General features: G+C 40.0%; 1 protein-coding gene across 1 annotated transcript in view; it reads right to left on the bottom strand.

Annotated features, from left to right (window-relative positions):
- Positions 1 to 24,160, bottom strand: part of atg7 (ATG7 autophagy related 7 homolog (S. cerevisiae)) — a 61,736-nt gene that overhangs the window by 4,129 nt on the left and 33,447 nt on the right. The window contains exon 18 of the mRNA XM_085354294.1: positions 23,177 to 23,299. Coding sequence (XP_085210420.1) covers positions 23,177 to 23,299 — 123 coding nt within the window. The remainder of the gene's footprint in view (positions 1 to 23,176; positions 23,300 to 24,160) is intronic.

The raw sequence follows: 24,160 nt of genomic DNA, 5'->3' as shown, positions 1-24,160 counted from the left end.
TTCTCAGCTCTGTCCAATTAGGAAACTTATTGAAACCCAAACTCCTTCTTGCATCATTCACATGTACAATCACACCTGTTCAACTGCTTGTTAACGCAAATATCTACTCAGCCAATCACCCGGCAGCAACTCAATGCATTTAGGCATTCAGATGTGATCAAGGAGACCTGTCAAATTTCAAACTGAGCTTAAAACTGGGGGAAGAAAGGTGATTTGAGTGACTTTGAACATGGCAAGGTTGTCTGAGTATTTCAGAAATGGCTGATCTAGTGGGATTTTCTCATGTGATCATCTCTTGAGTTTACAGAGAGAGAAAATACCCAGTGTGCTATATGGAACCCAATGAGAATCAACAGGAGAATCGATAAGGAATCAAGTCGATACGTGACAATGATAATGAAATCAGAATCGCTCTATTCTTATTAAATCCCATCCTTAGTAAAGACCCTACAACAGTACAGAGAAAACCCCGACAATCAAAGGACCTCCTTTGATCGAGCACTTCGTGAAAGTGGGACAGAAAAACTACCTTTTAATAGGAAGAAACCTCGAGCAGAACCAGGCTCAGGGAGGGGCAGCCACCAGCCTATTTTTATGTCTTGCTAGACTTGGTGCATGTTCAACTTTTATCACCATAAAAAGCTGCGTGAGAAGGTAAAACTTGACTCTTCTAACAGATGGAAGAAAGCAAGAAGCAGGATTCAGTTTTTCTTTTTTTATTTGAAGGACTACATTAATCCGAAAAATATCAACAATAAAACTAATGACTGCTTGCAGCTCTAGCTTTAATTATATTTGTCTTGGCTGTTTGACCTCTACTTCACACACACACCCTCAAAGGAATTGGCAACAACACAATCGATGAAACATCTTTACCTTTGAAGCCGCCTTATCGCTTCAAGACCTTGAGCCACCGCAGGTTTGAAAACAAAAGGATTGCAGGATGTTTCATAACATCCAACAGTAAGCTGCATGTAATCATTGTGCGAATGTGTTTGTAATCAGTTGGGCTCCGGCTGATATGACAACTCTAATCCAGGCTAGTTGTTGAGACAAGGCCGGGATCTGATCAGATAGTGAAGGCTTTAGCTGGAAGCTGAGGCTGGTAGAATCACAGCCAACTCTCTGCTGCTGATTGTTGCTGCTACCCCGCAAATGGAGCACAAGCCTCAGCATGAAGGGCAACGTTTATCTCAAAAACTAGTGCCCGAGCTACGGTGTTTACTGCCTGAAATCAGTTTATCAGGGAGAAACTTTTCAGATCACTGTCATTTCACTGACAAGGGTTGCTGCTCCTTAGGAGAGCCGATCCAAAATACTGAGCCAACTTACAGGAATAGTTCCTAAGTGCGGGTGGCCCCAGTGGGAATCCAGCCTCTAAAGTCATTCAACTAGCTAGTGCTACACAACCACTGATGGGCTTTGCTATTAAACACACATCTGTTTTACATATTAGGACTGACACCAAAGCACAAAGTGCAAAGTCGAGCTTTCATCATGGAGACTGGCTCCATCTGATATGTAATTAGAGGACCACACAGACTGATGTGGTTTATGGCTGCTGGATACAACACTGACTGTGCGCTGTTGGTTGAGGAAGAAGACGAGGGATATCCAGTTGGAAGAAAATTTTTGGTTCGTGTAGGTGATCTTGGATAGTTCATAAAAGTATTTACAAACCTCTGTTCATATATCTGTGCATACACAGTGTGGCCTCTCATTGGAGGGCATTTAGGCTGTATGTAAACTATGCTAGTGGGACATTCACTCATCAGATGAAAAAAAAGTAAAAATAACTGAAACACACATAACAAAAACATGGTGGAAGTGGTACTGATACAACATTTTACAACACCTCCATTTCTGTGCGACGTCTCAGCAAATCCTAAAAGCTTAAAGCATAGAAAAAAAAAAACACATTCAAATTTTTTTAAGGGTGAATTGTTGAACTAGAAATACTGAACTCCAGGTTTTTTGTACCATAAATCCAGACTTAGGATGAGTCCTAAGTCTGGATTTATGGTGTGCTCCTGAATAAGTCGGAAATTCCGGGTTCCTACTGGGAAATTATTTGTGGAACGTCCCCTCAACTCAGATTTCCCACTCGGAAAGTCGGCGCAGACCAACACACCCCAAGGTGTGCAGAGATGCTGCAGGAAGGTTTAATCCAACACAGGAGTACTACTATGTCATTTTACTGTGCAGTGCTGATGCACAAACATCAGGATAAGCTGCAGGTTTTTGGAAACAAGTTCCACAAACATATGAAGGTAAACTTGGCTCTTTTTTTGTCATAGTCACCAAAGATTTGAAGTGCTACATGCAAAAAAAAAAAAAAGAAAAGAAAAGAAAGAAAAAAGAAAGAAAGAAAGAAAAAAGAAAAAAATTCCAGCAAACTCAGGAAAAGAGTGAAAGTGAAAAGATCCTGGGTTCTGCAAAAAGGACAATGATCAAAATCAGACCTCGAAATCCATCATGAACTGTTTACAGTCTCCTGACCGCTACCAATCTGCATAAGGTACATAATGGCACCTCCCAAAGAGGTTTTGGCCTTCCCCCAAAGGAAAATCACCAGGACTGAAAATGATTTTTTTTTTTTTTATAACCGCTGTTTTTTTTAATGGTTTTGAATGAACTCAAGCAGAAAATCGATTTTTATGCATCAAATGACCACAAAAAACAGGAAAACACATGCACTTCTGTTAGCAAAGTAATACAGAGTCTTTAATACAGAGTCCCTCAGGGAGGAGCAGCTATTTGCTGTGACTGGCTGGGGGTGAGGACAGAGGGAGACAGGATAAAAGACACACTGTAGAAGAGAGATGGAGATTAATAATAAATGCATGAAAAGTGTGAAAAGAGGTGAGTGTAAAAAATATAAGCTTTATCTAAAAGGAAAGTTTTCAGCCTAATCTTAAAAGTAGAGAGGGTACATCATATATTTTGATGCACGCTCAAAAATACAGGTAAAGAAACCGTAGGACGGAGCGTTTTCAGTGGGAGAAACATTTCGTCACTCATCTAAGTGGCTTCTTCAGTCTCAGCTGACTCCAGGTTTCTCCAACCTTATAAACAGTTCATTTGCATAATGACTGAAACTAGCACCAAACAATGGACTGTGAGGTCAGTTTCTTGACTGTTAATATGCATACTGTCATGACCACTGATCAGCAACCACCAACCAAATCATGGCAATCCTCACGACACTTAACAGCGTACACTATACTACTCCGTTTGTGCCGGGGGACCCCATCCTTGGGGTGGACCAATTTTGGCACAGCGTGTTGCCTCTCAGCTATTCCAATACTCCTGATACATAAACGATCACTAAGTGATCATAAGTGATCCAAATGAAGCATCGTGCTACATGATATGCATCTACTATGGAATAAAACATCTTTGAACATTAAATGATTTTTAAAATAATTCATAGATTAAGAACTGAAAGACTGGATGATAGAAAACAAAGGGATCAACTGAGTATTTGTGTGTTGCAGAATAAGTTGGCAACAAGTCTGTTGGCAGCCAGTAATTATTCAGTTGCTGCTATTTGTGATACATTATGACTCATATGCAATTTATAGGAAAACATTGCTTGAAATAAATCTGGGTTTGTAAACTTAATGTGTCATATTCCAGTAAAAAGGTCAATTAGGATTAAAAGTGTTAAACTCTTTTTGACTGAGTCTCTTCTTTCGCAACACACTTGAAACAGTCACACACACACACACACACACACACACACACACACACACACACACACAAAACATAAGTGCATGTGCGTTCCCATTTTCAGGCAAGAAAATGACATCATAGGGTACTATGCAACACCAACTGTTGGTGTATTCCCAACAACATTCCTGAATTCCTCTGTGGTATTTCTTCACCATGTGGGCAGTCTGTCAATTCTGCAAGTCAATTTTGCAGTCTGGGGGTTTTACTGGTTGAGAGACAGTTTAAAGTAGGGTGAAAATGTCAAGACAAATGCAGGAAATAAAAAGTTTTGAAAGAAATGGAATAATAGCAGAACATATCTGTCTGGTTAATCTTTGTTTCTACCTTCCGCTATGGCCACAAACTTTAGGTAGCGACTAAAGGTATAAGATAGCCGAGACAAATAATGGAGATTAGCTTCCTCCAAAGGCTTTGAGGGTTCAGCCTCTGAAACAGGGTGTGGAAATCATGTATTTGGCAGGAGCTCACGGTAAAGGTGCTGCTCCTCCACATCAAAAGGAGCCAATTGGTGTGGTTTGAGCATCTGACTAGGATGCTTCCTAGGTGAGGTGCTTTGGGCACGTCCAACCAGGAAGTGACCCTGGGGCAGACCCAAGACACGCTGGAGAGATTATGTTGGCTGGGGATGGCCTGGCTTGGGGATGCAGTAGAAGGTGGTCTGGGATTCTCTGCTTAGACTGCTAATGAGATTTTAAAAAATGGATGGAGGCAGCGTGTAGTGCGCGCTGACACAATAAGCAGAACTGTCACTGGTATTGCTTGGAAGTAAAAACACTCATTTGATAAAGTAGTTCCAGATGCCTCGGTGGATATAAAATGTCGGGACTAAGAGATACAGATTCAAAGCAGTACATGTGTCAAACCAGGATGTAGATTTGGTTTGGCTAAACGAGAAACAGACCACAAGACTATTTAAATATACTGAGTGTAAACATCTCACAACTAGCAGCTATTTCCACAGATTTTAAAAACTCTTGACAGTCATACTGGGTCACACAAAAACACTATAATTACAGCAAATTTAATTCCGTGTACCAATACTGAAATTCTGGGAACTTGCATAAACAGCAGCAGACTTCACTTCTGTACAGATTTTTACTATTATGTGATTGGTTCACACAAGGAGCATTTGTGTCTATTTTCTCTGCACGTGCACTTTATAGTCCTCTTCCCACCCAGAAAACACTGTAACCTGAGGAAAAACCTCAGGGCCTTAATAACTATGTAATTCTGCAGCCACATGGCACCGCACTGTATTCCTTAAGTTAACGAAAACTAAAGACATTCCACATCTGAAGGGTTTGTGTACTACAGTACAGCTGGACCGAAATGTAGGTAGTCCCAACCCCCTCGTTTTGAAATGATCACTATGTGTGCTTCCATTTCCTCCAGCAATCCCCTGTGTTCTTTCTGATGTCCTCTTTGTTCCAGGGCTGCAGCTCTCATGGGGGAGCTCGGTGAACATGGCGTGTAATTGGGTGTGCATGGGTACACAATCTGTTCACTGGGACTTGAGACAGGAAAAGGAAAAGGGGATGGGTGGAGACAGGAAAAGGAGGGGAACCTACTAACTTAACCTGCCCTATCGGTGACACATATCCTATGTGCAGATTACGTTCAAAGAAAAAAGAAAAAGACCCACACACCCTCTCTTTGACACTAAAAGGCAATAACTTTTTATTAAATATTTGACTTTTTTTTTAAGAGTGTTTGTTTTTTCTACAAAAAAATAAACACTCATCACTAAAAATATAATGCGAGGATAATCTGTATATGAAATGACAGCCTTAGGATATGAAAAAGTAAAGCAAATCTATTCTTTCCAGCAGAGTGAGACTTCTCTCACTCCAAAAATAAAGATCATTTTGCTTCCTTGATCTGTAGCCTCAGTAAACACTTTACTGATGAGTTTATGTTCTCAATTCCCAGTTTCATGTCTTTTTGAGTGTAACAAGACGCTCATTTTGTAAATTATGGTCCCCGTCAGAGTTAAAAACAAAGGATAAAACCGGATATTCTTTAGGGTGGGCCTATCACTCTATTCTAAAACTGTGCAGTGTATCTCAGTTTCTCTCTCAGATCCATGTGTTTGTCATGTCCGGTTTCATAACGCCAAGTTCGCAGGAGCCAAAATGCCTCACTTGAGGTTTTCAACACACAATTTTGCAAACCACTGGTTTGTGTCATGGTTACCAGTTCCATCTTTTATATGCAGTCTATGCTTTTATCTCTGTCGTTCTGCTGTCGTTGTTTACTGAGGTACTTACTAGAAATACTACTGGGTGTGACGTTATAGGACACCTCACTGAATAGCAGTGGTGTGACTCCAGCACTCACAAACATCACTGCAGTGCTACAGGAAGCCAGCTCAACTTTCATCATCTTACATCGATGCAGTGACCCTCGCAGGCATCAGTTTGTAGCTTCATACCAATGGAAATGTAACAGAACTCAATCAAGCTGCCATTGCACTTCAGTAACACTGTTGGACTCATTATGAAATCCAATGCTTTTTTTATTCCACGTATGCTTCTTCCCAGTTCAAAGCCCAGCAATCTTACTTATTTATAGTCTCTAGTTGTCAGACCTGAAAGGCTCAAGTGTCGATGTTTGAGGCACTTTTTCCTCACAAAGCTTCCCCCACATCCAGCGTGGATCCAAATTTGGTGGCTCCTCTGTAACTTAAGCAACTTTATGGGGTTAATTTCCTTCTGAACTTGACAAAAATGTTAACAGATACCCAATTATCTTATCTTATATTTATTAGGTATTTAATTCAATCGATAAAGGAATGCTACTTGTATGGCTCACCAGCAGCTGAGGGAAAATGTGGCTGAAAAGGCTGGGAGGGGGGGGGGGGGGGGGGGGGGTGTTAAACCCAGGTCATAATTTTATTAAATGACAGCAGTGTGTTTTACAATAGCTACAAAAAACAGCCCAGTCGTTAAAAGTGTAGCAATTACATTTGGAGACAGAGGGAAAATAAGTGACACAAGGAAAAATGGGAACAACAGGACAACACGGATGAAGCTCGAGAGGAGGTTGAAGAAAATCAACGTCAGGCGGAAAGTGAAGGATAACATGGATGGGAGTGAAAGTCGTCTGACGCAAGTTAAAAAAGGGAAAAGAGATGGCTTAGAGGAGCTCTCGTGGGAACGGCGTTAATGTTCAGGTCCCAGCTGAGGTCATGTCCCCTTGGCTGTGTTTTCATAATCTCCCGAGTCTTGGGGTAATCAAACAAAGCAGTGGCATTCTCAATACTCGACCCAGATAACAAACTTTGGACCAAACCCTTTCACGGAGAACTGACAAACCAGAAGCGATGCAGCATCCTCTTTTCATTTCCTTTGCTACTTTTCACTCTCTCTTTTCTTTACTTTAAGTCAGCCGGAGTCTGCTGCCACCACCTCCACCTCCCCCTTTTCCCACTTTTTCTGTCAGCGTCGTGAAGGCCAGCAACAACAACAAATGGAGCCTCTCTCCGCTGGGTGTGGTGGCCTGCAGAGCAACAGCTGGGTTCTGTTGTTTCTCCTGAGACACCAACAGACTATTCGCCCTTCTTTGCAGGAGGACTGTTCTTCCATGTTCTTAACTTTTTTCTTAAATATTTAGGGGCTTAAATTTCCCAAATGTCCTCTTTTTCCAGTGGCAGTGACTTTCTACCTTTCTCTGAAATGTTTCCCTAGATCGAAACAGTTTTTGAAAACAACATTTAGTTCGACAACTGACATATCCTCTTTCCTTTAAAAGTCTCTTGCTCCGTCTGCCTTACTCTACTTTTCTGTCCTTTCTCTCACTGTCAGCCACTGGCTATCGTTCTCCATCTTCCACTTCCCTACGTTTTTCCCCGTTCCCTGTTGACCATTTCCCAGTGACACATTTCCTGTACAGCAGAGGTTATCAACACATTTTAGAGTCATATCAGGGTTTAAAAAAAAAAGGGTAAAAAAATATCTAATTTAGCTACATAGTAAAATATATAACAGTACACTTGAAAAAAGTCCTTTTACAGATTACGTATGATTTTTAAAAACTGGTTTTCGCTGTTCAGTTACAGCTGTTATGACAGTGACAACTATTATTTGTGTGCCAAAGCTGCAGTAAAATTAAAACCTTTAAAAGTTTGAAGCCTCTGTTTAGATCAGCTGCAGTCGCCTTTGGCGAGGCATTAGCATGTGTGTGTGCTCGCAGTGTAATGAACCATTTTTGAGGGTGCAACTAACCGAATGGCAATAACAGATCAACTTCAGAGGCGGTGTGTGTACGTGTATGTGTGCCCTGCCAGTTCAGACCTGCCCTACGTTTAATTAGAACTATGAGTCAAAGCCCAACTTGTGGTCAGAGCAGCAATCAAACACTAGCAGGGCCCCATGGGCATGTGCACTAAGACACACACGGGCTTGGGTAAGCGTGCGCGCACATTCACAGATCCTCTCACGCACTTCTGCCTAACAAAAACCCTCAACAGAATGCAAATTATGAAACGAGAACTCTTTTTTTCTCTGTTTTAAAATCTGTAAATTGTCAAATTGAGTGCAAATACTATTCAAACCAGTCGTTCTACTGTAGAGCAGCAATCCCTGCACGCAAATACAGACACACACGTACACAAACGCATTTAATAGAAGAAAAGAAGACAAAGTGCTTAGTAAACCACAGTTGAAGCAATCTTTTGATCTGATGCTAAGCACACCAGACAGTCACAGTCTTTCATTACAAGGCTTTGCACTTTGCGAATCAGTCACTGCCAACAACTTAAAACTTCATATATGAAGAAAAGAAACAAAGTCAGTCAAACATTAGCCAAAGTCTATCTGTGAGCGTTAGTCGTAGTCTCACTCACAGATAGCAGACAAACACAAATATACTATATGTACAGATACATGCTGTATGCAAATCATGCAGTACTTATCGTGCGTGCACCCGCGTGTATGTATGTGTAATTATCAGAACCCCGGGCTCGATGTTATCACTGCTCTCCATGTGCTCGACAGGACGGCATCGGGAGAAAAGATAAGAACCGGCACTGTGGCCAGATGTCCAATGTGTGCGTGTGTGCAATTCCTTTTCAAATCGGAGCTCCTGGGCAGATTACCTGTGACCAGCAAGGCAGGCCAGAATCAGGCTACAAGATCCTCTCTCTCTCTTACACACACACACACGTACACACACAGACTCTTATCTCTGTCTTTGATGCAGCTGGAGATTTTTACTGTGTTTGCCAAAACCAGAAAATGAGGACAAAAAGCCCTGAACTGACAGAATCCATGGAAAACACTTTAGACTCCAGGTTATATGTACACACAGCAGCTATCTGTGCTCATGTGAATGTAAAACTGATCGTTTAATTATTCTTGACTTTTTTTTTTCAAATAAATTTCTGTATGTTGTAGTAGTTGTGCGTAACAGAAAAATACAACTCTTAGTGGGTTTGATGTTAGAAACACTCCTGAATGGAGATTTCGTCATGTGCTAATACATCTGTGTATGCCAGGTTTCAGCATATCAAACAATAGAATATGTACTGGGCACAATGTGTGCTTACATTCTGATAACATTCACTTCCTTTGGTTCCAGCTGAGCTGCATTTACTTGGATACAGATGACACATTTGACCTTCACTGGAAAGGTAAACATCCATTAAATTCAGCGCTGGTATCTCCAAACCTTTTGTCCTTAGTGAGGAACAAAACAAAGTATTTGAATTTAATTACTCACCCTGAAAGATGAGATTGGACCCAATATGTAGTGATGTTGTCTAATACCAGTTTCAGTATCAAGGAGGATGAGATTATTGTTTATAATCCAACCTTCAAATGAAAAGTGTAATATCTTTAAATATAAATTAAATATAATATGTCTTTAAATATAATATCATTGTTTTTCTGTTTTTTTTTTTTTTTTACCTTAAAGCAGTTTCAGTAACAATGCAGAGCAGACCCCTTACTTATATCACTGCAACTGTAGTGCCACAGTCTCCAGTTTGAACAGTGAGGGGGAAAATGAACAAAAACAAACAAACAAACAAACAATCACATGACATAAAAGTTGGAACTTTTGCAATTTTTGCTATAACCAGACTTCATCCAGCAAAGATGAAGGCATTCTTCATGGGACTTTATATTAGACACTTAGTAACCTGTCCACAGCATACCCTGCCTTCCGTCCCTCATGACCTGAATTGGTTAAGTAGCAGAAAATGGACAGATGGTAATATAAACGGTTTTATATTCAAAATTATGCATTTATCAAACTGGGCTTCCAGGACTCCATTACACACTTATACCTAAAACAACACTACCTCATCATCCATTAATAGATGGCAGAACATTATTTTTCTAAATGATACATAGCTCGCCAACTTGATTCACTTCATTTGATAGCGCCAAATCACAACAACAGTTGTTGTCTCAACGTATTTTATATTGTAAGGTAAAAAACCTTCAATTACAGAGAGAAAGCCCCAATGATCAGACGACATCCTATGAGCAAGAACCTGGTGACAGTGGGAAGGAAGAACCCCCGTTTAATAGGAAGAAACCTCTGGCTCAGGCTCAGGGAGAGGCAGCCATCTGCTGTGACTAGTTGGGGAGTAACAATAAAATGTGTATCTTTTTGCTTTTCAAAAATTGTGCATTACTTAGCGTTTTCTCCGTAGTTTAACAACAAAAAAAAAGGGTATACAAAAAAGAAGACAAAAACCAGTGACGGTGTGTTTTGACACCATGAGAAAAACATAATATAGGTGTTGTCATATCAATAAATCATTCAAGAGTTTTTTGAGTACTAGCAAATAAGTTATTTGTATTGGGACTAAATAATACCAGAAATCAGATAATAAAATCTTAATCTCCAATAACATAATGTCCATGTTAAAACAAAAATTACATTGACTAGTTCAGCTGTGTAGCAAACCGATCCACATGTAAGCAAGTGGTGTTGGGGTGCTTGCACAAGTGACAGTCCACTCCAAAAGTGCAAAGCTGACACAGATACAGAAATAGTTGTTAAGCTACCGAACAGGAAGGAGAGTAGGAGCTAAACAGGGACGACTAGACTACTACTCTGTCTGCTGCCACCCAGTCATCTGTCCATCTGTCTGTCGCTCGCTTCCTGGCTCGAAGAAGACATCACTTTGGACTGACTGGCGCCTGAGAGGAGAGGCCATGTATAGGAACAGGGCCTCTGTAAGTTTTCCCATGTAGTGAAGGAAAATTTGGCTTTATGGATCCTATTTATGACTTATGAAAATACCTCCCTGTGATTGATGATTAGTAATTCTGTATGAGCTTCTTTGGGGTCAAGACACAGGACAGCTGTTCTGGGTGCCATGCTTCTTCTCCACCCCCATCCTACAGTACATCCCTTTGCTGGCTCCAATCCTGTGCATAAGGGTATTAATACAGCCCACCAAGGGAGAAAAGTGGACTTATTTCCGTGCCAAGAAGCTTTACAACATATCACCTGCTGTTCTTCTCACCTCTTCATCTTTATCTCCACATTGAGTGAAAAAGCTCGGAAAAATGCTAATATCAGTAACAACAATAATAAACCTACATAGTGCTAAATCAACAATAACTCGGGTAATCTATTAAAATTGACCAGTCTTTTCTTCCTTTTATAAAACAAAATCTCTGTGTTTGTCTCTTTGTCTGCCAACTCCTCCTACACGATGAGGATTTGAGCAACCATTACAATGCCATCAAATTGCTTGGCAACCACCTAGCAACAGGCTAGGCTGAACAGTATTTTTTGCCTCTATGCACCTACAACACCTTATGAAAGGATCCTATTGTTTTAATTTTATGACAATAACATGTCCATTATAACCACAAAAGCTGAATTATATGTGATAGATGACAATGTTATCACGTTGCCTAGCAATCACCTTGCAATGGGCTAAAAGAGACCATTGTTTGCATTTATACACTTACAGCACCTCATATTTTTTTAATTTCACGGCCAAACAAGAACAGGCAACAAACAATATTGCAATATGAGCATGTACTAATAAGGCAAATGGATCACTGACTGGATATTTCTTCTTTCTTCTTCTTCCTGGGTATTTATATTTTGCTGAACATGGCACCTTGTAATGATGGAAACACTGAGCAGCTCTGCTAGTTCTAAGTGTCATGTTACCTCAGCTAGAGGATCAGAAAGGTGGGACAGGGGCAGTTAAATGACTGATGGCGTACTGTAGCTGCCACACCTGACCCAAGTCCTGAATGACCTGCCCTGGCACAGAACATGTATTATTCAATCCGGTAACTCTATTGAGTAAAGCAGGCTGTGGTTGAATCACTTTGTTATCCCTATTTGTCAAACTTCACTTGTTTGCACTACACTATTTTCCCTTTTGTGGTTGCCAGCACTCACTGCCAGCGTCAGACAACCAAGAGCCAATTTGTGCTGGACAATCTAGAACCTGTGAAGACTAGGGTTAGTTATAAAAACAAACACACAAGAATTACTCACCCCACTTATATGTTAAGGTTAGCATATGTAGGATTAGCAAGTGAGGTTAAAAGTCAAGCCACCGATGACACAAAGCTTCTGAATTTAGCCTGTAAAGGACTGGGATGATTTAGACTATGTATAGGAACAAAGTTTCTGCATGTGTGAGAAACTATGTAAAGAAAGGAAGGATAGAAGATGTGACCTGTCTCTCCCTGCTGGCATGCATCAGAGAAAGAAGAGCACACTTTTATAATTAGCAGTGCAGAAGATGTCAAGCAGGAATAGCTGGCATATGTATGGGACATAAATATGCATGTGCCACATGATGGTATGCACGCTTTACTTTTTACATTAATACACAGAAATACAAAATCACACAAAAAGTCTGTAATGTAGCAATATTTTCATAAATTTTCCTTGAAGGTTTTCTGGAATTAACCAATTGAGATTATTCAAGGAGTAAACTTCAGATCAATTAATTCAAATGATCTGTAACAATAAGTATTTTAGGCAGAGTGAACTTAGAAGCTATCAAATTATAACAAGAAAGAAATGAAGACTAAAGTTTCCAGTAATAAATTTAGAATGATCACATGTTAAAACTGAAATTTCTTTTTATGAGATCTGTGAAGAATCTCTTCTTGACTTTCAAACTCTAAACAAATTATGGAACATGGTATCAAATAACTTTCTGAATCCTTCTTCTGTGTTTCAACCACAACTGCTACCTTTCCTCTCCTTTCCTGGAAACTGCTGCATGAAAGCAGCCAGTTAATGTTCTACTGAATTAAATATAAAATGCTTCATCTCTCTGCATCTTAATAGGTGATATTTTAACTTCTTTTGTGGTTTGACATGTTTTTACTGGAAAGAAGATGTTGGGCTGAGATCAAGGGGGAGATATTATACATAATTCAAATGGTGATGTTTTATGCTAGTAATAGATGATATTAAAACATGCATCAGGCATGCTTTTTTGTTTCAACTGATTATAAAATAAGAGTTAGTTGCATAATGTAGTTGTATCCAGACTGGTTTCATGAAAAAGTGTCGCTTTCACCATGCACTTCTGTCTGCCACTGGGCATGAAAACTACCGGGAAAATGAAGTTTCAATCGTGCAGCCAAAACAAAAGGAACATTTCATTTTCCTGGTAGTTTTCCTGAATTAGCTTGTAATGGCAGATGTTGGAATAAGTAAAATAAATAAAGACTGCATGGCCAAAAAAAAAAAATCAATAAAAAGCAAGGTGAAGAGGAAGTGTATAATCGAAATCTAAAGTTTAAACAAGAGTAAAGTCAGTTGGCTACGCAAGAGAGCACTCTAATACTTGGCTTTTGCTGCTAAACTCAATAAGGGCCCAGTCACACAGGCCTAGAGACTTGACGGTGACCTCCTAGCAACCACCAGTAACTAGGACAAAATGTGTATTACTCAAAAGGTCAGGAAGTGCTTGCTTCGGGTCCAATCGATTGCTGAAGCCCCAGCCACAGATCCAGAGACCGGTCAGTAATGCCAGTGACACAGGTTGCAAGGGAATTTTGAAACAATGTGTTACCAACCAATATTTTCCATTTCCAGTTTCACTCAGTGATTAGTTGGCAAGTGTTTGCACACAAATCAGCATCATTCAGGCAAATCACAGGTGACCGTGGGAGAGGTTTTTGGTCCAGAACCTTCTTTGCAACCGATGTCACATAGCGACAGCCATCTTTAATAAAATGATAAGTCTGGCTGCTTTACCAGGTGTAACAATGAATAAATCCTTTTTTTCCATGGATGCCTGGATGTTAAAGTTTAACAGAGTTAGAAGTTAGCAGGGAGTTAGCTTGCTAATTTCCATCTAAACATAATATACCCTGTTCCAACTGAGGGATTTCAGAAAAATTAAAACGTACAGTTCTGCTCTCACTTCTGACATAAATGAAGACAGAAAACTAAACAGCAGTGATGTTTGTGGGGTTACTGAAGTTTGGCTAGCTGGTATGTACTGATGTGCTACGTGGTGGCTAGCTATATAAACACATTAGCACAGTAACGTTTCCACTCAATAAAAGTTAGCAATCGCATGGCAGGTTGCTGTAAACGGACCAAACTTCAGTCAGAAGCACAACCGAGATCATTCATCAACAATACGAGGTTAGTCATTAATATACTGTTGCATGGGATGGGCTGTAGTTACACTGTAAGGTTTTTAAAAAACGGTGCTTTAAAACGTGCTGCCGATGAATAGTGGTAATAAAAACTGAGAAACGCAGAGTGTTCACCGACCTTTTTCCCCCCCTTTTTTAAGGAGCTTGTTCAGATTAAATCGAAAATTAAATAGAAAATAGACAGTGTTTAAAAAAAAACAACAGCCTTAGTAAACACAAAGTAGTTTGGACCCGGAAGCAGGGTTCATACATCATCACTTAACAACTGGATAGGAAGTTGGTGTTTATGAACAGCAACAGCTTGTTAACACACAATTTCCATACTTTCCAAGTCTTACTGAATGGAGTTTCATGGATTTCATCAAGTAAAAAAAACAAAAGGATTGTACTTAGATATAAAGAGTTAAAAAAAAAAAAAATAGGTGATTTTTTTTTTGTTTCAAAGGAACTTAATAGTAAATCGAAATGAAAATAAGCAACTACTCAGGGACAGTAGATTGCAGTCAATTTAAAGACAATTTATACTTTTTTAAAATGTCTCTCTCATTCTCCCTCCTTATTTTTTTTTCCCCACTCGAACTCTCCGTCTCACAGGAGGGTGTGCAGTGCAATAATGAAAAAGCAGACTTAATATGTTTTCCCTGAGTCCATCTGGTAATAATTGCAGCATGTAGCAACTGTAGCTGTGTTTGGATAAAGCTCTGACATACATGGGGCCCTCTGACGCTCATAGAGTAAGCGTGTGTGTGTGCGCGCGTGTGTGTGTCTCCACTGGGAGAGTCTGTTTATGTGGGGACAAAGAGAGAGAGAGGAAGAAGAAAAAAAAGCATGTGACTGGATAATTTGTGTTACTCTGAGTGTGTGTGCGCGTATCCGCACTTGTATGCTTTCCAAGCTGCTGGGTGACGGGCCAACATAACTAAATCAACTTTATCGTCAGCGCACTGTTTTACGTGGATAAGCGCAGAGCAGAGCATGGATGAATGTGTGTGGGTGGTTGGGTAACATCTCCTCCTCAAGGGGATGAGTATGACTCAGGGTGATGATTACTGGCATCTGATGGCACTGAGATTGCTACCAAAAAGCCACAGGCACACTGGACAGATCCAGGTACCTACATCTTATCGAACACAGCTTCTGTGTACTAAAATTAGACCTAAAGAATTTTCAGCAAGACTCGGATCACTTCTTTACTTAGACGACAGGTACGGTTCAATCTTAGGTCACGCAGCAAAACCGAAATAATTTAGATAGCAACTGTCAGAGCAATTATCTAAAGTGTGCCTCACAAACCGATCTTGAGCAAGACACTGACTCACAATATGTAACCTTGGATATTTGGAGTATCAACTTAAAAACAAATGCCTCCCAAATCAGGGGCCCCTGTACCCAAAGGAGGAATACAAGATGGTCCTATATTATTAAAAAGGGATTGAAGTAATTTCACAATGATTTCATTTCAAAATGCAACAATAAGATGATGATGTTACTAGAGATGGACCGATCCGATATTACGTATCGGTATCGGTCCGATACTGACCTAAATTACTGGATCGGATATCGGAGAAAAATAAAAAATGTAATCCGATCCATTAAATATCACGAAAGCACCTCACAAAACTTGCAACACGCCGTAACTCGCCTCAGAACGTCGGAGCAGTATGCATCACGTGATAGAGCGGCTGTGGCATGCGGGACCTGTCGGTGGTCTGGATAGCATTTGGAGCTTCGCTAGCAACCTGGCATTTCATCTCCGACAAAGTTATCCCCGAGAGAAGTAAAGCAAGTGTGTAAGTCCATCTCTGAATGTTTGTAAAGCATTCCCACGTTAAGCTTAACGAGCGACTGCCTCTCGCTCTCCGGCTGCTACTTCAATCGTGAAACTGCTTAATGATCAGCTGATCAGCTTTTCTGTCGCGAGTCTGTCTCTCGTTTGTTTTTGGTCCACTTTGCGCCAGAAAGAGCAAACCAGCGGCTGAACAACAGCAGCACGTTTAAGCTTGATAAGCTGTTGTTACAATTTATTTAATATTACTTTCTACACCAGGATCTTTTTCTACGTAGCTGACGGCTGGTAACTGTGCAGGGGCGGATCTAGCAAAGTTTAGCCAGGGGGGCCGATAGGGCATTAACTGGGAAAAGGGGGCACAAAGACATACTTTTCTTTCTTATTCTCATTTAAAATGTCTAGCTTTTAATAAATAATTATCTGACACCCAAAGTTTTAATTTGATGTAAAATGAATAGAAGTCAATTACTGTATATAGTGACTATTAAGTCTAATATACCCTAGTAAGCTATAGTACTTTTTCCTTTGGGAAGGTACCATCTGTGCAGTCTGCAATTTTGCTGAAGAAAGATGTTGAATCTATTTAATATTTCTTGAAAAATAATTGATTTCTGTGCATTTTTTTTCACACTGCATCAAATTAAGGTTGATTACGTTGATTAAGCATCATGAGGTGGAGCGTGAGGGGTGGTTCCCTATTTTTTATTTATTTATTTTTGTTGTTGCTGGGAGTTGGAACCCTATTAGTTAGGTTGCTTAATATTTACGCTAAGTACTCTTTAAAATACCAGAATAGGGAGGATGGTGTAGGTCTAAGTTTATTAGATTGATCAGTATTGCTGAACTATGAAATATTTTTTTTGTATACAGGTATAACAGAATAGCTTTAGTGTAGTTGTTGTTTTAAACTTGAGTATGAACTTGCAGACTTGCAAAATGCAGCAAGATATTTTAAAAAACAGTTTTGTTGATTAAAAAACACTATATCGGATTCATATCGGTATCGGCAGATATCCAAATTTATGATATCGGTATCGGTATCGGACATAAAAAAGTGGTATCGTGCCATCTCTAGATGTTACACAAACACAGGTTACACCCTCTAGAGTGTGTTCACATAACCAAACCCATATTAAATGTTGCCTAGTTTTTCACTCAAATCCTTGTGGAGCAAATCACATCAAGTGTTACTTGTGTGATATGAGATTCTTTTACTAAGCATGTTCTAAAGGCCCCTTTGTTAAAAATCAAGCAGCTGTCACGGTATTCAACATGAGACTACGTCCCAAAGAATCAAAACAGAAAAGAGTGTGACAAGTGACACATTCTTCTTCAAGTTCAGCACAGACGTGTCTAACTCGTGACTTGCTGCCAGTGCCAGTTGGAGTAGGTGGAAGGGAGTGGAGCATGGATTCTGCAGAAAGACCCTTTGTGCTAAAAGGGTCACACATCCTCTGTTTGAGCCATTTACAGGCTGACAGATTAACACATACGGGAAACACGCTCGTTCCCATGTTTACTGACAATGATGACAGGGACATACAACATACACAACTGAATATCAATGACCACGTGCTTCCTTGATGTTAATATAAGGAAACTGCACAGCCACAAAATAATATCTAACCTTGATAAAGTCAGATGACTGTATATGAGTGTAACGCATCACTTCCTTTACAAAATCTCCTGCAATCACATTACTAACCTGACGCATTAGAGCTGCAAATGAGTAAAAAAGCAAAGCCAGCTTGTTATTATGACTTTAACTTTCAATAATGGTATAGCGCTTCTATTTTTTGTTAACATTAAAGTCATAAAATTAACCCATTTTGTCCTTGATCCCTGTAAGTGGCTGTATGAATGAGCGCAGTGACTCATCCTTCCAAGGCAAAGACAATCAGTGGGCATCGTAGGAAAGGTAGAGCATCCCGTACAGACACTCATTTCCTGTCAGCTTCTCTGAGTGTTTGTGTGTCTGACCCTGCCCTCAACAATGAAGCTACAGTGAGGAAGGAAAGGGCAGCCAAAACTCAAAGCAATGTTCCGGTTAAACATGTTTAAATGACAAAATTATTGTGAATTGAAATCGGAGCTTGATTCAGTTCAGGTAATGCATCCCATTCAACTTTTGAACCAACATGGCGACACAGGTTGAACATGTGACCCAATTCAGTCTTATTTGATCTGGTTTGGATAAATCACACGCTGGAAACAGTTAAAATCTTGTGGTAAATGGATATTTTTGTTGGCAACGATAACGTTTAACTACAAATACTCATCTAAAGTTAGGAGAAAATGTGTATCAGTCGAGGCATGAGGCAGTTTTACGGCCTCGGAGGAAGTAAGTACAATGATTTTATAGCCAAGGCTTGTCTGAATGGTTGCCGTAGTCTTTTCCTGGCTGTGTAACATTTTTCCCTCATCTCTTTTGCTTCTACAATGCTATAAATAGTAAAAATAGAGATAGTGGCCCACACTCATTCTTAACTTAAACATAATCATTCATGTGGTTATGAGATAAATAGGGACCAAGAGGGGTAAAAGAGGCCTGAAACACATGACAGCATAAAGGTGGTGTGATTGCTGGAGAGTCTATCTCAGAAAATGAGCCAAAATGTTGCTGTATGACACAATTAGACCATATGAAAATAACTCATACACACAGGAGTGACAGTGGAGGTAACAGTTGCACAACACAAGGAAAACTAACCATGGCAATCTGCAGAGTAAAAAACAAAGTAGTATAGCACAACTACAGATCAGCTCATAAATATTAAAATCAGGTCATGTTTCATTTTCCTTGCCACGAACATGAACGGCCTTAAGAGGCATGCTGCATACAAATGTTTCAAATATAAGTAACTGATTTGCCAGATTTATAGTACATTTTCCACTCTGCCATGGTCCCATCACAGGCTGAAATCTCAGCAGGGCTGATCTCACAAAGAAGCCATTCAAAGTGACTTGTGCACGTTAACACCACACACATACACGCACAGGCACAGCTTTCAGGCAGTCTAAACTTTTACCGAACTTGAACTCCCACAAAACCCTGCAGTGACCGCATAAAAAGTAGTTCTCAGGTTACAAACTCACCCAAAATAGGCCTTAAGTACATAGTAGTGATATCTAGTGACGTAGATTATAGTTTAGAATGGTTACACACACTTGAACGGCTGTGATGAATTCAGTGTCATGCTTTAGGGAAAGGCGAGAACATTGAAAAGTGTAACTTGTTTCATTGTAATACTATGTTTTTTCATATATGACCAGTACTATTGTATTTCTCATCAGAACCTGCAGTTTAAAAGTCATACTTGTAAAATCTGTCAACAGTTTCTAAAAAAAACCACACCAGATGAGATAGTTAGTCATGAAAATAGCTATTCTTTACAATTCAGGGAAACCTTTTAAAAGCAGTGAGTCACTGAAAAGTCACTGAAAGTGATAATCTTCCCATGAGGACTCATAACTGTACCCAATTCCAATATGTACACATTAAAAAGAATCACATAAGAACCCTTTAAACCCCCTAATTTTGCAGTGAGAATCATCATTATTGCAAACCAGAACTTCTCAAAATATGGGGTCGAGCCCCAAAATGATCCACAAGCCTGTTTCTAGTGGGTTCCCGCATGAAATAAGTAATAATATGCTTTCAAAGTCAAGGAAAAAAAACCACTACTGTCTTTCCTGGAAATGAGGGCTTTTTTTTAAGGGACGTCCTTAAAGCGCAGTAATTTTCAGAAAAAGTAATCTGTGTACAGGAAACAGACGCAAAGACTTCTGGCGCTAGTGGGCTGAGCAATCAAAACAATCTCTCCGTGTTCTGATTGAAGAGAATGGGACCGATGCCAGACTCTTCAACACGCTTCATCGGGGAGAGGGGGTGGACAGAAGGGGGTGGGAACAAATGCAAGAGATGGAGAGAAATGATAGGGATGAGGTGGAGACTGATAGAAGAAGAGGTGAGAAAGGGGGTAGAAGTTGGGGAGAGAGAGAAAAGAGGAGGAAGGCATTTTCTTCTTCACTTGTTGCTTCTCTCATTTCACCTTAAATTGTTTTCTTTTCATCTCCAGTCCTCTTTTGACGTCCATTCTTTCTTCATGCTTGTCTTTTCTACGATCTCCACTGTCTCTTATCTCTTATGTTTCTCAGTATTTTAATCTGGCTCTCATGCTTTTCTTTCACCCCCTCCTCCTCATCGATGTGTTATTAGGGAGAAAGTACATGGGATTTTCCCACAGTTCAACAGTCCAACCCCCACCACCCACACGCACTCGTTTTCTGTCTTTCCCCCCGATTCCCTCTGTCTCATGTCAGAGGGGAAAGTCTTGAAGAAAACCACCCATATTCCACCACAAAGTATTCTGGGTGTTTGCTGGAACTTTATGCCGCTCGTTGTTCCGTCAACATTGACTGTGCGCTTCTATGGCAACACAATAATTAGAGGAAGGTTATGGGACGAAAATATCTCTGCTTCGGGATTAAAACGGCATCTTTGCTTAATGATTTAGGTCCTGTTTGGTTTTGCTTTTAGAGAAATCCCAATGATGAAATTAAAATTTCCACAAGAGGATAAAACCATTCTGAAACTGTGTGAAAAAAACATATTGGTACGAATTTCCCAGGGTTGTAAAACTTCCAGGACCAATCTAAGAGCTATGTAGCCATTAATCTCTGCCCCACTGTTTAGGTTTCAGTCATGGTTGGAGTAGGCAAAGCAAGAAGCTCAGAAATCTGTTTGGTCAGCCATGAAGCCGATATGAAACAAGCTGCCCAAACCATTTCAACTACACTCTAGAGAGCCTGAAAAAAAGAGCCAACTGGACTTCTTTAGGTTTGTGAAGATGTTTCACCTCTCATCCAAGAGGCTTCTTCAGTTCTAAAAGCAAACGATAAAGAGCCACAGGTATTTGACCCCAAGTGGCAGCTGTCCCCTTAGACCTGGTCCAATTTTTGTCTAAGACACAAACTCTCAAACACAAGATGAAAAAAAATGTATGCTGTGTATACTCTGCAGTGAGGTGTGGTCGGACCTCTGCATAGGTAAAACTAAACAGCCATTTCACAAATGCACAGTACAACATATAAGAACCACCTCAACAACAGACTTAGCTGTACGTGTGCACCTAAAGGACAAACTACAGATGGTTTAAGAGAGGAGTAAAGGAGGCCATCTTTGTCCACTGTGAGTAACCGTCACTGAAGAAAAGTGATGGCTTACAACATGAGCTGTCAGCCACTTCCAGTGCAGTCTTGATTTCTCTTCCCAGGCAACCCCACTCGCACCTCGTCTCTGGTGACCTCAGTAAGTCACATGATAGGTTGAGGAAAGATCTCACAGGGGTTTCACCTTTAACCACCAGTGATGGTAATGACCCATGACTTCTTTCACCCCATGGCTCATGTCAGTCGTCACATGACCCAAAGTCAATGAGCCTCAGGAATACATTCAAGGGGACAACCCCCATTAAGGGTTAAGTACCTGAGACCCCACCAATTTGTTTTTAAAACTGAAGAAGTCTCTTCAATGGGAGCTGAAACATCTTCACAAATCTAACTAATGCTGTTACCTCAGTCCAGCAGTAACTAGTTTCCACAGGTGAAGGCTAGCGGCTGATTTGATGAATGGCCTCTTTACTATTAATGTCCAACTCCATTGCAACAATCTAATCCAACAATCTGACCAATTAGTATATTTTGGGCTAGGGTTGTGCTAATGGTGATGTCAGGAATTGACAAGTGAAAGTCCGCCCATTTTTAGGTTATTTTCCATATTAAGTTAATCTTATTATTATGACATTAACATTAAACTGAATTTGTCTCAGTGTTGTTTTCATGTTGAATCTCCACATATAAAAGACGCTTATAACACAGATGTGTCTGGACGTGTACGGGCAGGCAAACAAGTTCATGCCCAGACTTCTGACTTTTAAAATTAATGTGGAGCAGCGACACTGATCCAGCACAATGAAATGAGAAAAACAGGGGATATTTCTAACTGGTGGACTGATTTTTTGGGACTCTGCATTTACAGAGAAGCTCATTTATCAATCTCCTTAACTTTTTTAAAAACACATTAATCACTTTTGTTGGTGTAGGGAGGTCACCATAAAGAGCACAGATAAAAGAGATGGGTAAAATATTTCACTCAGAAAAAACAAAAAACAAAACAAAACTAGAACACATGGTTTAACTATCAGTCTGAGGTAAAGATGTAAAAACTTCATGCCATTTTAGCCTTTTCAGTGCTGTGTACAACTTTCCACTAACAACCTCCTGTTGGTGAGCAGCAGTGGTAGCAAAAAAATAGATTTATGATCCTGCAATCATGTCTGTTTTGTAACTTTCCAGTTATGCAGAGAAAAGAATGACTGAAAATCAACCAATCAACAGATTTTTGCTTGCATGCGGTCCTGGAGCTAACTAACAGTCTGTGGCCTGTGCGGATGGATAGGAAAGGGAACTGCTACAGCAAATTTCAATAAAATCAAAGAAGTTTTAAGAAGCACGGAGGAGAGGACTGATAATGACTGCAGTACAAAGCTTTTCATCACTCGTTTTAACGTCATTGCTGAGACAGTTTTATAAAAAATAAATAAATAATAAATTTCTGCAGCATGGGCTAAGGTGAAGTACAAACCAGAGTGCAAACATCAAAAAACACCATATATTTTTGAGGCTACAACCTGCATCATCATAGCTCTTTGGAGCACTTACTCACTATTAATGCACTACCACGCAGAGCTCTTTACTCCCACTTTCAAACCAGACCCCAACAACACTTCACCTGACAGTGGTGGCTAACATTATTTAAAAAAGACAAACAGAACAAACAAACAGAAACAAAACACAAAATTGGTGACAAGTGTGCTTAACTACTTTCAAAGAATACACACACAGCTCTCATTCCAGCTATACAAACATCAGTTTCTTGTCATTATGGCTCAAGGACCAGGTTTGCCACACTTAGCACATTTTGTGATCATGTCTCCACCTATTTGTGTGGGTGGGTGTATGTGTGGACGCAATCTACCTCTGCAGCCTGTGTCTCTTGGTGCAGCAGAGTCAGCCCCGTCAGGTCCTCCAGGAATGAATGGGAAGAATTAAAAACCTTGGACAGGAAGCTGAAACCTTCCCTCTCATAGTGGTCTAAGACCTAGATTAAAAAACAAAAGAAAACATAACAACAGTTAAAGGTTATTTAATCCAAAATGCAACTCTGGGGTATTACACCATTGTTTGAATTATGTGTGCTATGATACTACACTTCTGCTTTCACTGAAAGTAAACAGAAACAGCTGATCAGCATAAACTGATCGTGAACTGGCTAAGTAACTGGGAAAAATACAAAATGACTTAAAAACTTACAAGATAAAATCTCTAAATCTTCTCTTTCTGAAAATGTAGATGTCGCCGTGTGTGCTGACTAAACAGACGAAGCCCTCTTTTAGTTTGCTCAGGTGCAAGAGTTAAAAGGTTGGACTCACACAGGTGAAAAAAAGGTTCCACAACCTAAATGCACTGTTTGACCTTTACTGTGTTTTTTAGTAATATGTTACATCTTGCCAAAGGCAGTTATGAAATGTTTTCCTTCCCCACACATTACGCTTTTGGTGTCCTTATTAAATGTGCCTTGCACTGGAAAAGTAAGCCATGCTAAAGAATCACAACATGAGAAAATGTATCTTCAAAAACATTATTACATAAAAGCAGATCATAATTTTTGCATGGAAGAAACACTTTTTAAAAAAGGAACTTTTAAAACTCTGGCCCTCAGGCTTAACTTCTGTAACACCACAATTCGGCACCTCTACAATCACTCTGCGGTGTTTACCATAATCCCCTACAGTACAGACTTCAAATACCCACACCTTCTTTCCAAAAACCACACATCCACAGATCCTCTGCCCTCTGGACTACCCTGCTAGACTTAGCAAAGCCTTTCATAGATGCCTACAGACCCTCCCCTGCAGGTGTAGAGTTACCTCTGCTTCAGACAGCAACACAATGTGTGCAT

Source organism: Diplotaxodon limnothrissa, linkage group LG5, assembly GCF_057381915.1.
Source record: "Diplotaxodon limnothrissa isolate DT_005_m linkage group LG5, D_limnothrissa_male_GT1.1, whole genome shotgun sequence".
Classification (NCBI taxonomy): Eukaryota; Metazoa; Chordata; class Actinopteri; order Cichliformes; family Cichlidae; genus Diplotaxodon; species Diplotaxodon limnothrissa.
The sequence above is the reverse complement of the archived record's forward strand: the minus strand, read 5'-3'. Positions and strand labels throughout refer to the sequence as shown.